At 32.0% G+C, this 14639-nt stretch overlaps 1 protein-coding gene across 5 annotated transcripts; it reads right to left on the bottom strand.

The window, feature by feature from the left end:
• Positions 1-6697: 6697 nt before the first annotated feature.
• On the bottom strand, positions 6698-13004 carry LOC137807190 (phospholipid:diacylglycerol acyltransferase 1). 5 transcript variants are annotated; one of them, XR_016519716.1, is made up of 8 exons: positions 12082-12877; positions 11030-11252; positions 10619-10902; positions 9837-10161; positions 9592-9757; positions 8716-8975; positions 7863-8362; positions 6698-7034 (listed from the first exon to the last, which is right to left on the bottom strand). XR_016519716.1 is itself a non-coding variant. In XM_068607682.2 (7 exons), exons 1-6 carry the CDS (start codon positions 12498-12500, stop codon positions 7879-7881), a joined length of 1995 nt encoding a protein of 664 aa, XP_068463783.1. In that variant the 5' UTR covers positions 12501-12877; the 3' UTR covers positions 6698-7034; positions 7863-7878. The 5 variants fall into 5 exon arrangements, 2 of the variants coding, with proteins under 2 accessions (XP_068463783.1, XP_068463784.1); XR_016519715.1 differs by having other exon boundaries at positions 9850-10161; XR_016519714.1 differs by lacking the exon at positions 9592-9757 and having other exon boundaries at positions 9850-10161.
• Positions 13005-14639: the final 1635 nt, after the last annotated feature.

Genomic DNA, 14639 nt, shown 5'->3' with positions numbered 1-14639 from the left:
AATCGACCATAGGAACGCAACTCACCATCGTAACTCACGATCGCACCACAGAATCGAATGAGGGGAGCACACCTTCGAATGGAATCGAAGCAGGAAAGCGCACCACAAAATCCAACCAGGGGAGCAATCCTCGTATTAGAAATCCTAAATCAGAAATTCAAAATCCCCAATTTGAATAACCTAAACCCTAATTAAGTATTCACTAAAGTAATGTAAGCACCATCCACGTAACTTACACGTGTCTGCCACATAAGCACCACTTAACGCTGTTTGGTGATATTTAACAGAAAATACCATTTTGAATACATTTTAAAAAACTTAGGGACCAAATTGAATTTTTTAAAAACCACTGTACCAAATTGACTATTGACTATAAATATAGGAACGAAAAAGGTAATTAAACCAATTCAATTAGCTTCAATTTTTGAAGTTTTTATTTTTAGAGAAATAATCTAACTAAATTCCCTAATGCCAGATATATGTGTAGGAAATCGTCATTTTAATTAAAATAAATTATTGAAAACAAGGCATTTTATTAAGGCGAGTTGGACAACGAAAAAAGGGGTGCTCTCTAGAGTCATCCCGCTTAAGCGAGGTAAATGTCGCTTAAGCGAGTTTGATGATGCAAAATTTGAGTTTCCTGCAGGGAATCTCGCTCAAGCGAGACGAATCTCGCTCAAGCGAGACGAATCTCGCTCAAGCGAGACAGATCACGCTCAAGCGAATTCTACGACAAAAAAATTGAGTTTCCTACTGGGATTCTTGTTCAAGCGAGCAATTTTTGCAAAAAAAAATAAAATCCTCAAAGGCAACCCAATCCTTATTTACCTCCAGATCAGTTTGGAGCTTATGTATTTTGGCCTGGGGACAGATCCAGCAAATGAAGCAGGGTCATCTATAACTATAAATGAAGATTTTAACACGGACTTGGATAACTTCTTAGGAAGCAAGGATTGAGCAAAAATATAGTTTTATATTTCTAATTTTCTTTTCTTTTTCAGTTATTTGAATTTTCTTTTTATTTTCTTATTATTATTATTCGGTTGTTTTGTTTTATGTTTATTTTCTTATTTTGTTTTGTTTTTATTTATTTTTTTATTTTGGTTTGAATTGCTATTCTTGAATTATATGCTTGATTTATTTTTAGTTTTAACTTTAATTTGTTTTCTAGTTTTATTTTTCTCAAATAAAAAAAAACTAGAATATTAATTTTGATTTGTGGAAAAAAAGATTTTGTGTTTAAATATTAAATAGTGAGATTAATTAGACACAAGTTAGAAAAAAAAATTTGATTGAATCTTTATTCAAATGTAGTTGAAATTGTGATACATGAAAATTTAATAGGATGATTGATTAGGATAAAGAATGACAAAATAAAAAGGAATGAGGCCAATTAAACCAAGTGAGTGTGTGAACCTTAAACAATTTTCATGGTTTTAATGATGAATTGACAGTTGTGGTTGCTTAATTTTTAATTTTTTGTTACATCATAAAAGAGCATCAAGATGATTGAGGCATTTGTGTTAATTAGGAACCCAGGGCCAAATAGTCAACATTTATCTTATTAGAATTCATTATATATATATATATATATATCCCTTTTGAGCCAAAAATATTTGTTATTATTGCACCCTAAACCTTTAATGATATATTTTCCTACCCTTTGACATGTTTAAGGAAGGAGAACATAGATGCAATAAATATAGAAAAGTGAATGATTGGTTTTAAAAGTTGGAAGTTCAAAAAAAGTGGAAAATAGGAAGAATTTATTCCTATTGATGAAAAAAAAAGGAAAAAAAATCATCTTGAAAATCATGAATAGTAGGAAGCAAATGAGGAAAAGTGTGAAGTCAAAAGAAAATGGTGATTACATAACACATATGTGTTATAATTGGATTGTAGGTGTGTTCTTCTTCGTTAACATGTGCATGCATTTTGTTATCTGGAAAATCAATACCTTTTTGGAAGCCCAACCTTATTATAACCTTGGAAAAGACCTCAAGATTCATGTTTCTAATATATTTGTGATAGGAAGATGAAATGAAAAGCCACTGTGATTTGTTATGATTAAGTGAAAATAGAGAGAAACACTTACTTGTGAACATATGAGAATAAATTCCTTAATGAATTGTCATTTTATTGTTTTGATTTGATCCTAGAAGTTGATTGTATCTATTTTTTCTATATTTGAATTTGGAAGCATCATAAGTTTATAATTTAATCTTTTGTTTAGTGAATTAAGCTGTTTTGATATTTAAATTCAAATATATTCATTTACTTTGCTTGAGGACAAACAAGATTCTAAGTTGGGAAGAATGATAAGTGCCAAATTTCAGTAATATTTCATATTAAAATATAGGCAGGTATGAGTATTAATTGCTAAAATAAGTATAAAATAACCCCTAATTTATGAATTTATACCTTTTTACATATTTTATGATTTTAATTTGAATAAGAACGATTTATTCCCAAATTTGTGTTAATTTCAGGATTCTATGGAAGAATTGATAACATTGCCTTCATTCCGTTTGAATTTTTGTGGTGAATTGTGGAAGCTTAATGGAAGTGGCGAACAAGGATGGTTCCAATGAAGTTATGGTTTCCTTGAAGGTGCATGATAGGTAGGGAGAGTGATTGGTTGGGTCATATCACTTGGAGAAGGTGAAAAAAAGATTAAGGTGTTTATCCTAGAGAGACAAGACAAAAGAGTAAGAAAGCATGCAATCTTGGCAGCAATTCACTCATTCATTAATCTCTAAAATTCAAGAACCAAGAACCCCTTTTATATAGCTTAGAGGTCCGACCATTGTACAATAGAATTGGTGGGAAAATTCAAATGGAAAATGTTTGAATTAGGCGCCTAAAATGAGTTCACAAGGCAAGCATGACAAGGTGTGCTCCATGTGACTCATTTAGGTCTAAATGACCGACCTAGGTTAATTAGGAGTTTTCTAAAAACCCTAATTTAACCCTAGGTTGGTTTTTAGATGCCTAAATCCAACCCTAATTACAATTAAGAAAAAATACAGGTAAAATTCCTATTATACTTTTGACAAGAAATTAAATTCTACTCTACAATTCTACACTAGGTTTATGGCATTTTTGAACATGTATAGAAATGTTTCTCTGCCATCAATAGCAGAGTCTCAGTCTTCTTGTATCTTCCTTGCCATGGACCTAGTAGTTGGGCCTGAACTTGGGCATGAGCTTGGCCTTCTTCCATCAATAATAGAGATAATTGGGTAAAAGGAAAATATACAAAGCTAAAAAAAGAAAGTTGGAATGCATAAACACTCACCAAAGTTATCCAAATTTGTAAAAAGCCAAGATGCCACAAGTAGATCTCGCTCAAGCGAGTAGAATCTTACTTGAGCGAGATAACGCCAATAACGTTTGGCCTTTTTACGTTTTATTCGCCCAAGCAAGCCCATTAGCGCCAAAGCGAGAAGTCACTTAAGCCCAAGAAAATTAGGTTAAATAGGAGGCTTTAGGCACAACCCTAGTGGGCAAGATTGAGAGGAAAACATCATTGGGTGACTTGTAACCCAATTGGAAGAACAAAAAGTGTTAGAAGATGTGTGGCTAACTCTACCCTGTGGATTTGGGAGTAATATGTTCACTCTCTTATGTATTGAGGTGATATCTGAATATAATCTTTTGTTCTTGATTGATTATTGATATTATTGTTTTGCTTCTAATTCTTGATAATCTTAAATCTGATTGGAAAGTATTTTTATGGCTTTGACCTAAATAATAATACTTAACATATTTGAGTGTTAGGAATAGACTTAAAATGTTAATTGCTATCAACGTCTAATCATAAAGCTATGTTGTTCTTATAAATATGCGAGAAATCGATATTTAGGAAACACCTTAAGAATTTTATAAGCAAAGAATTGATATAAATGATTTTTATATGGACATCAATATTAATCAAAGAGCACAATATTTACCATGCTAATCAAAATACAAAAGAGTGAGAAAGATGAAACTCATTTCCTATTTTTCTAATTGAAACAACAACTTTGTGACAAATCTTTTACATGAATATTCAATCGTTCCTTGTGGATTCTGTTCTTAGAAACACATTATTACTTCTGACAACGTGGTGCATTTGCAATAAAAATCATCACTTTTGGTAATAACATCGGGGCCCGTGAAACATTTTTTTATACACCACCATATGATATTTTGTACTAAAGTACCTTAAATAATAAAAAACATCTTGAATCCCCATTACTGGTAAGAGGAAAATGCAATTTATATTTCCATTCTATACAAAAATATTATTTTTAAATAAAATAAATATTTTCTTTCCTAAACAATAAAATGTAACAAAAATTACTTATGTAAAAAAAAATAATCTAAAAAATAAAGGAATAATCTAAAAACAAATGTTAAAAAGAAAAGAAAATTAAATGTCTTACTAATATTAATATTAAAATGAATTCTTACTAATCAATAAAAAAACAATAATTATGTTAATTTTACTGTATATTTAAAATAGATTTTAATTAACAGTATCAAAACTTATTCAAAAGAATTCTCAATAATAAATATATTTAATTTATGAATTCAATTATCAATAATATAACATAAATTTGATTTCTAATGTATTTAATTTATTTTGATTAATAAGACAATTAATTTATATTAATAATAGTAATTTTAAAAAACATATTTCAGATCTGTAATTTAAAATAATGTCAAACAAAATAAAAATTTATATTTCATCATATTTTTTCCAAAAATACAATAATAAATTACATAAACAACTTAACAGAACATAGGGATAATTAATTTATTAATATAATTATTAAATTTTAAATAAAATATTTACATCTAAAATTGAAATACATATGAAGTAATTTCTAAAATATCTCAATTAAAAACACATTTAACTTAAACTAAGTCAATTACAAACTTATTCACATAAACAAATACAGTAAAATAAATTAAACAAATTAAATTTATAACAAAAATATCCAAATAGAATATAAAATTAACCACAAATTTAAAACATAAACAAAAATATAATTTTTTAAAAAAAAAGACATATCAGGACAAGAGCAAAACAAGAACACCATTGGGAGGAAAAAGAAACTATACATGAAAACAATCCATGTTTTATTAAAAAAAATAAAGCGAAAATGACGCAAAACACAAATTGAAAAATCAGGAAAAAAGTATCAACATAATCAATTACCCTATGTCTTAAAAAAATCAACCTAATTGACTAGTCAAAGGTTTCAAAAGCACAAACGACTATGTCTTCAGTTACAAAACAAACATAAACGATTATGTTGTAGCATAATCGATTAAGCTCCCAAAAAATAACACATAATCGATTATGTAGTCAACCTAATCGATTATCAACTATTTCCAATGATATAATCAATCAGTAGAAAACTCACACGATGGCTAACCTAAGATCGAAAATGCAATAAGAAACTCACTGCATTTGCACTCTACTAACTCACGAAGCTCTCCAAGACCACTCAAGCAATGCAGAAGTTTGTTTAAATGAAATGTTTGTTTCAAATGCAGTGTGTGTTTCCCATAACCATGATTTTATATAAGTCGTGAATGAAAAATATTATTTAAGACCTAACAACTCTGAGACAGTGCATTCATCATGTTCATGGTGGTCAAAGAGATTCCTTATGCCAAAGTCAGTAATCTCTGAAATGGAATAACTGCGGTGTCCTGCATGGTAGTGGAGCATGGCACTGGTGCAATGTAAAATCAATTTACTTTCAAAAGAGTGAAGAAAAGGGAGGACAGAATGGTATTTCACATACTATGACATGACTTTCTCTTCACTCATCTATTTTTTCTCTTTAAGCTTCAGAAGATCACTCACTCACTAAACTTTCTTTCCCCCCGCTCCCTCACCCTTATCTTTGTCCTAATCCAAACAGGATGACACCCTCTCATCCGTCTTCAATTACAGTGTAACCCTCTCATCTGTCCTCAACTACAGTGTCACCCCCAATCCAAACACACTATAAAAGAAATTTTAATTGGATGCATCTACAAAGATTGGGATAATTGAGATTTTTTTAATAAAAAATTTAAATTAGGCAGATTGGGAGAAAGTTATAAACTATAATTGTTTTTTTTTTAATTTGGCATACTGCAAGTGAACATTTTTTTTTTCAATTGAATTTTGTTTTTAATTTAAAAATATTTCATTTTATAAATTATGGTCTTTTAAGAAATGTCTGGGAGTGGATTAAATTCAAGACTATCATAGTGAATCTTCATCTATTAAAAGTTAAAAGTAAAAGTGGCAATACTTAAAAAAATAGATCAAACATTGGATGAAAATATGAAATAAATGTTAATGAGAATGTCAAAAAAATAAAATATAATAGTTCAAACATTGGTTGGAAGCATGAAATAGATGTTAATTAGAATGGTAAAAAAAAGATATCTATTGTGTGAGTGGAGAAATATTCAGATTCAGTCATTATTTTACTGGAACTATTTTGATCAATTAACTACTTTAATTAATTATATTGTTAAAATATTTTTTTGATAGTCGAGTCTTGGTAGCTACTACTATTACGTCACTGTTATACCGTACACCTAGGCTCGGGCTGTTAATCTTTTCAATTTTGTTACCGACAACACAAAGTAGTCCGTGCAGCGTACAAAACATTAGTAGACTGAAAACGGGAGCAGAATAACACTATTACTTGACAATCATCAAATCAATGAATGAAATAAACAAAATTCTCGTCAAGCATGAATAGTGTACCTAAATAAGAGGTTGGTACTACTTTTTTGGGGAGATGGCGATTGTAAACAGATTCAACACTCTCCCAATCCGACAAAATTCTATAGATAAAATCCCAGTAAGCAAGCTGCAGTTGTCACTGCCACTGGTATATCAACTCCAGTGCTCATACCACCAGCCCCGTCTTAGAGCATAATAGTTGAAGCAGATAGGATTCTATCGAGTACCGAAGTATAGATGTGAGGATGAATCTGGCCATAAAAATGGCAACAGAAAAAGGTTCCTTAGATAACTGTAAACACAGAAAACAAGTGTAAACACCATAATATTTTTTTGATCTTAGACTCTACTTATCAGAAAGTCACATTGGACTCGCAACTAATGCAAATCAAGACAAGTCCTGTTTCAGGGGGGAAACCCAGTACTTACTGTTTCCTATTTGGAAATTTCTGCTTAAGTACTAATAAAAGAACAAAATAAGACAGAATATATAGAACTTCTCCCATGAACTAAAATCAGGTTAAAGATATCAATTTTTGAAAAAGTTAAATGAGAAAGCTTTTATGAAAGTTAAGTACAAAAGTAGACTGCATTTTGTGAGTAATTTTACCTTCTTATTTTGTTATCCTGTAAGTGTTTATGAAAATAGAACCTTAGACCAATAGATATTAGTAGTTGAAGCTAATATATTGACTCCACTTTTATGTGAATCTAAAGCCAAAGATTTTATATCTATAAAGTGGTCAAGTTCCATCAATGTATAAAGAACATAAAATGTTTTGAGCAATATTTTAAAATACTGACCCAATCAGTTGAACTGGAAATGTTTCCAGTTCAATCGTGGTTCAACCACAAATTCAACCATTTGAACCACAACACAACCAGTTAAATCTGCGGTACATTTTATAAACATTGATCCAAAGCATAGTTTGGACTAGTAATGTAGCCACATGAAAATTATGAGATGGAATACCAACATCCTGAGTGAATATCACAAGCATCAAAATATTTACGCTGATTCTAACACTACCTAACCTTTCACTTAAGAATAGGACAAGAAAATTGAAGTGGTTACACTATGCTTGGGCCAAGACCAACCAAGGCCGGGGAGTGAACTTACCAGTTACCACGTGAATCTAAAGATCCAAAATTATCTTTTCAGACCATTTGAAAATGTCGGAGTGCACTCTATCCCCACCTAAGTCCTCCCCAGAGGCTCCAGCTGCTACTCGTATAATATCTTCAAGCAATGCAAAGTTACCCAATATATCAACATGAGCGCCACTCTGGGTTCCCCTACCTTCTAGAAGATTAGCTGGAGGGGCATGATCATACTCCCTTATGAATGTACGGATTCCTGATGGATTAAAGCGGGTTATTCCTCGCCAACCTTTTGCACACATGAAACCAGCACTCAAAACAGGAACAGTTTCATCCCCATCAGAACTGTAAACTCCATCCCTCAGACATGTGTCCTCATTTCCACCATTTGCTGAGGTGTCGATCTGAAATGGAATGTGGCATTCAGATTGAGGAGTTAACTTGTAAACATATGCTCTTTCTGTAGGGATTCCAACTCCATACATAGAGTAAATCTCCATATCTGGGGCATTTGGTAATCTGTAGCAGCAGGAAAGAATATTAAAAATAACACAAAACACAGGCAGGAGTAATAGAAACATTATATTTCAAATATAGCATGATATGAAATTATTGGTAATAGTTAAAGCAACAATCCATTAGTTCCACTAATCCAGGTAACAAAATAATTACACAGTAGTGAAGTACTACGCAATAGCAGAACTCTTTAACCCCCAGCCCTAAGAACCCAATTGAACTAGAATGATGAATTTGTTTTGTATAAAATTAAATCAGAAAGGTTTTGGATGAAGGAAAATTAAATAGCACTCAGTTGAACTTCATATTTTATAAGGATTGAGCCACGAAAACAGAATCAAAGTAAAGAACCTCACGTTGTTTCCAAGGGGTTAGACCAATATTTGTAATGTTTGTATTTTTCATCATCCAAATCATCAGCAATCCCATAAGAAAAATGAGCATCTCCACGCTTCATCATCTTGGGGGCAACAAAATGAAGCAGATCCAAAACTGAATCAGCTGTGTAAGCTTTGTGATCTGTAACAGCTTTGATTCCTTCAACACCCATATCATGGTACTCTGTCCACACATCACAGTTAGATGTGTTTGCAAGGTTCCTACCCTTGAGAGCACCCTGTCAATTTCAACAAGTAATACATGAAACTCAAGAATGTCATTCAGAAAAACAATTGAAGCTAACTGCACATGGTTAAGTATCCACAGTTGGAGAATGTTGGGATTTGGGAGACAGATAAAGAGGAACTGCCATCTGTAAATGCAATTGATAAAGGAGAAATTTACACTTTAACTTGAGGGCAAATGAAAAGGTCATATACATAGCAATTATTTTAGATTAGAATTGATAAATGATAGAAAATTATATAACCATGAATATTCATATACAAACTGGAAACTCAGCTGTTTAACTAACTTAAGTTAAATATCTGAATTCTTGATATTCTGTTATAGAGTAGTATGGGATAGTCGGTACAGTATTTAAATGTTTTGGTCTCCCCCTTTTAACAGCTTGCTTTTTAGAATGAGTTCCCAAGTGTTTGGAGGTTTATCAATTGATAACATATTTTGGTTGTCCGACAAAAAAAATGACTACCTATAGAGAAATCTTGACTAGTTGAGGATTCTAACCAACAAGGAACTTGAGTGAAGTAAAGTGGCCTAAGAGTGTAAGCAATTAAGACGTCAGCTCTTAAAAGAAATGTAATGATAGAAATTCGGGTATTGTGATGTACCTAAGTCCTACATTGACTGGCCTGGGATGCTCAGTGGAGTATTTAAGTACTTGATTCTCCTCTTTTAACAACTAGCTTTTAAGGTTGTTCCCCAAGTATCCAAGTGTTTTATCATATTCAAAAGGACAAAATCAGGTATATCTACCTTGGAAGATTGACTTCAATTCTGTAAATAACATTATCAAACATTAAAAAGAAGGATAGAGATTATAAAACAAAATACTCATATATACTGGGAACATTACCCTAAAATCCAACCTCTCAAGCTTGGAGGAGTGTAACTCGGCTATATCTTTCCCAAACGATATGAGTCTTCCGTAATTTATATTTTTCATAAACCCAAGACTCTCTTTGTCATTTTGAAAGGCACTGTTAGTATCGTTGTTCTTGCGTTTCTTCACACTGCAGTTATAGGACACATCAGGTGACCAATCAAGGCTACCCCATATAGTATCCCCACCTTTGGGTATCATTGACATGGTTGAATCCCATGTTCGAGTCATCCGCATTAGATGTTGTAAAGTTTGAAGACCAAAAACATCCTTCTCCAAAAAGCCCGGTGCGAAAGTCCTGTACAAGGTTTAGCGAGTTATGAATAAGGACTTCATCTATATTTCACAGCTAACACGATTCATTACATAACAATACCATCAATTGAAAAAATTTTGCCCAAACAAAGCTTGAGAAAATCCCTATATATCTCAAAGAAACAATTTTGGAAATCTTACAAACAGATCAACAGCTTTAAAAAATAGCTTTTGGAGGAGAAAAGAAGTTTGCATAAAATTCACAGATGGTTGACTTATTAAAAATATTGATTAAAACTTGAGCTTTCAAGGGGTGACAGCAGAAATACAGCAATCAAATAGTGAGTTATTATTCATTCAAAAGGAACAGAAATTACACAATCACTTTCTACTGATATATATTCTACATATTTGTTAAACACAATCCAAAACCTACTTGTCAAGAGACATAGAAACTTTGGGTTTCAATACAGAGAGAAAAGTAGTGGTAAAATAAGAACCTGGCAACAGCAATATCCCTGGCTTCTATCGAGAAAAGTCCCGCAACAGATTTTGGAACACCAAGAAAAGGTCCCCCAATATTCATCACAGCTTTAATATGTTTGGCACACCAATCTGATCCACCGCCTCCACCCATTGGTGCTGGTGCCTCAACCCATTTCATAAAATGCAAAAAGTACAAAACACCCATTGAATGTGGAATAACAACCACCTTATTACCACCATTCGTAGCCACCATGAGCTCTATATTACTTTTTATCCTGCTCAAAGATCGATCCCTGACCTGGTCAAATGAAGCAGGAAAAAAAGGAAAGTTTACCTGAGGGTTAACCATCATAATTGAACCAGACAACAAAATAAAGGCTGGCAGAGAATCATGATATGATTCTCTGTAAGTAACAGAGGACTACCTCTGTATTCTGAAATGAGATTCTCCAATCATAAGCAGCCATATACATGCTTTTCTCCTCATACCCAATGCGAGCTAAATTAGCAATTAGAACAGCCCAAACAAAATAACCAGGTGCAAAATAATCAGCAGCTACAAGTCCAGACACTGGCCTAACTCTAATGCCTGGACGGTCTAGTCCTGTTTCATTATCTAGTGACATGTGTTCAACCCAGCATAACGGTCTGCAGAAGGTTGAAATAAAAATCATATGCCATTATAGATAAATTCTATTTGAATTTGTAAACATCCATAGAACAAAGACTTGAAATAAATATACTTGCCGATAAAAAAAAGGCAGATAAATGCATAGCAAGACAAATGTTGGAAGGACTATAATCATTAAACATTTGAATCGAACTCCCAAAACTCTGCCAAACAACCGGAATTCAATAAGTGCCAGTAAAAAGGGTTCAGCACTTCGGGTCCAAAATGAACTTGTGTGTGTAAGAATTCTGCCTTATAATTAATGATACCAAGGACAGCAGCAAAACCATTCCCTCTACCAAATGATTCACATGTTATGAAAAAAAAAATATAAAGGAAAACTACAGAATACAAACCCATAGGTTACTGCAGATTGTAATGCTACTATTTACGCCCATCAATTTCCTATCTTAACAAAAATCAGTAAACTTTGACAGAAGATTACAAGAAAAGGTGCATCGGAGAGAATATTGTCAATTACTTTCCAGTACATACTTCTGAGTGAAAAACGTATCACCCAAAAAGAGACATTAGCAATTTGGCACTTTTCAGGATCCAGTAATCAAGAAACATGGCATTCCAACTCAACTTACTCCCCTCCAAGTAATGCCAACAGAAAGTATTTAACTGAACTCATTCACCAAACGCAAATTTATCCACTACTCTAAAACACCACTTGCTTACTTCCCAATCAAGTAATACAACATTTTCAAGCAGCTTTTCCAATTGTATATAAATAATTCACACAAGACGTCACTAAAACACATTCAAATCCTAATACACCAGAAAAAGAAAAAGAAAATGTACCTTTTATACAATTCACCAAACGTGCCACCCCACAATCTCTTCCTGAACAAACCATCCGCACACTGACGACCCTCCCAGAGTTCCAACCCGCCGGTGACAATCCCCGGCACAAAAACCACCGGGTGCTTCACCATCAACCCCTCCTTCCTCAGTTTCACACCGGGAGGATCCGGCAACGGCCCCGTAATCGCCTCCGCCACGTACTGAGGGAATGACGCCGGCATTGCATTGTAGAGAAATAGTAAGAACCACCAAATTGAACATATCAGTCCAACGAACCAACAACAACTATCCATGCACGACCATCTCCTTATCTTTTCGCCTTTGATACTCCTCGCCTTTACCTTTTTCTCCTTCTCCTTTTCTTCCTCGTTTCGTACAGGATTCACAGGGGCCTTTCTCCTTCGTACAGACGACATCGTATAAAGGAGTTGGAAAAAAAAACTTTAAATGCTGTGAAAATGAAAGCTGTTCATTAATGGTGGACGAGGCCCTGAGCTGGCGGATTCTGTGGCAGCGACGTTTGAGCTTTCAAGACTGTGACGGATGCTCGTCGGAACCCTAACCGCCGGTGATCGGAGAGGAAAGTTCGCCGATGCGCCGTGGAAGGATTTGATTGGCCGTCGTGCCGGGTCGAGGTTGTTAAGTTGTATTGTGGCTGTGTACGGTGCCTGGGTCCAGATGAGAAGAAAGGTTTAAGATACGGACACGTGGCGCGATCGTGAACTTGAAGGAGTTGTATTAGCTTTGCTGTTTCTGAATGCCGTGTGATGTGAAGTGTTGGTGCTGCTCCAACGGTGAATTACCTTGTAAATAAACGGTGGGGATTGAACCTGATATTAACAAGCATACTATTATTCACATTGAATCATGGTAATGAAAAGTTTGATTCTTACTTTGGCTTTTGTGGGGAAGGTTTTCTTGGTTTTCGACTTTTCCGTCTTATCTTATTTATATATTATTACAATTCTTAATTTAATATTATTACAACTATATAACTATTTTATATGATGACAATATCTTCTTTATAATATTTTTTATTTTATTTTATTTTATTTTTTTATTTTTTTTATATTCAAATGAATAAAAAAGAAGCTACAGCACAGCAGGAGAACGATTTTTTTTCCAAAATAAATTTATTTTAAAACACTTTATCCAAATAAATTCATTCCTATTTTAATTTTCAAAATTAAATTTATTTATCGTTTATGTTGAAAAATTGGTTTTTGAAAGCCTAATTGTCAATGTGAAACAGTTTCTCGTCTTATTCAGGAAAATCTATGAGGATTCGATTCTCTGAAAGAAAAATTCCAGCATATTTTTTTATTCTCTTAAAAAATGAAAAAAAAAATAAAGAGGAGAGAAGAATCCATTAATATTGTTTAGTACTGAGAATTTAGTTCCTGAAAGATAACTTCAATTATGAAAAATAAAATCAAATTTCAACTTAATTTTTTTTTAAATGTAAAAAATGAAAAAAAAAAAAAGGTGGCCAAGAGAATCTGGTGATAGTAATCACCATTGAAAAATCGGTTCTCCAAACCTCCCCTACAAATAATATGATTAAGTTAAATCCTAGTTTAACATTGTTCAAACATTCATCCAAATCAACATAACTAAATCATGCTCAAGCAAATCATAGAACACGAAAAATAAAATATAAAGAAATATCTATAAAATATATGATTAAATTTATTGATGTATTATTATATTTGCATACAAAATTGTAATAAAGTATAAATATTTTTTTAAAAAAATTAGCAATGCTAGTTTATTAGTAATACAGGGGAGGGGAGTGAATGTTTGTTTTAAAATTATTATGTGTTGTGATTTTTGGTTTTGCAATTTTTTTTATTAATGGTTTGTGTTAGTGGTGTTGTGATGGCTATTTTAATGGTTTTTAATCCTTTTAAAAGTAGTCTAATTTGATTATTTATGTAAACATGAAAGGATTATATTTATCGTTCTCACTTTTAGGTTTTTTTTATTAAGGTTTTCAATTTTTTTATCGTTTCATATTTAGGAGTTTATCACTATTATTAATTTTTATATATTTTTAATAAATTAACATAATTAAATATTTTTAAAATTATTTTATTATTTAAAAACGATAAGTTTCCTTTTTCCAAAATAAATAAAAAATTAAATTTAAATTGTATATGATAAATACGAATTCAGTATAATTAATATAATTGAAGTTGTATATAGGAAGTACAAATTTAGTTATACAATATTATTGCGAAAAAAAAATTCACATATACGATTTCAACATAATTATATGTTAATTAAAATCGTACTTCTCAAATACAAATTTTTTAGTAATAATCTATCCATAAAATTTATAGAACTCGTATTAACCAAATATGATTTTTTTAAAAATTTAAAAAATTGTGAATGTAAACTACGATTTCTTTCAAATTGATTTGTACTCTTTATATACGATTTGTCTATTTACAAAAATACAAAATCAAATTCGACTACTTTTAAAAAAAAAAACTTATTTTACCCAATAGTTTTCACATTTCATAAGAGATCGACACCAATTTACATTATTTTTT

This window comes from Phaseolus vulgaris, chromosome 3 (assembly GCF_051622355.1).
Source record: "Phaseolus vulgaris cultivar YP4 chromosome 3, ASM5162235v1, whole genome shotgun sequence".
Lineage (NCBI taxonomy): Eukaryota > Viridiplantae > Streptophyta > Magnoliopsida > Fabales > Fabaceae > Phaseolus > Phaseolus vulgaris.
This window is presented reverse-complemented; position numbering and strand designations above follow the sequence as displayed.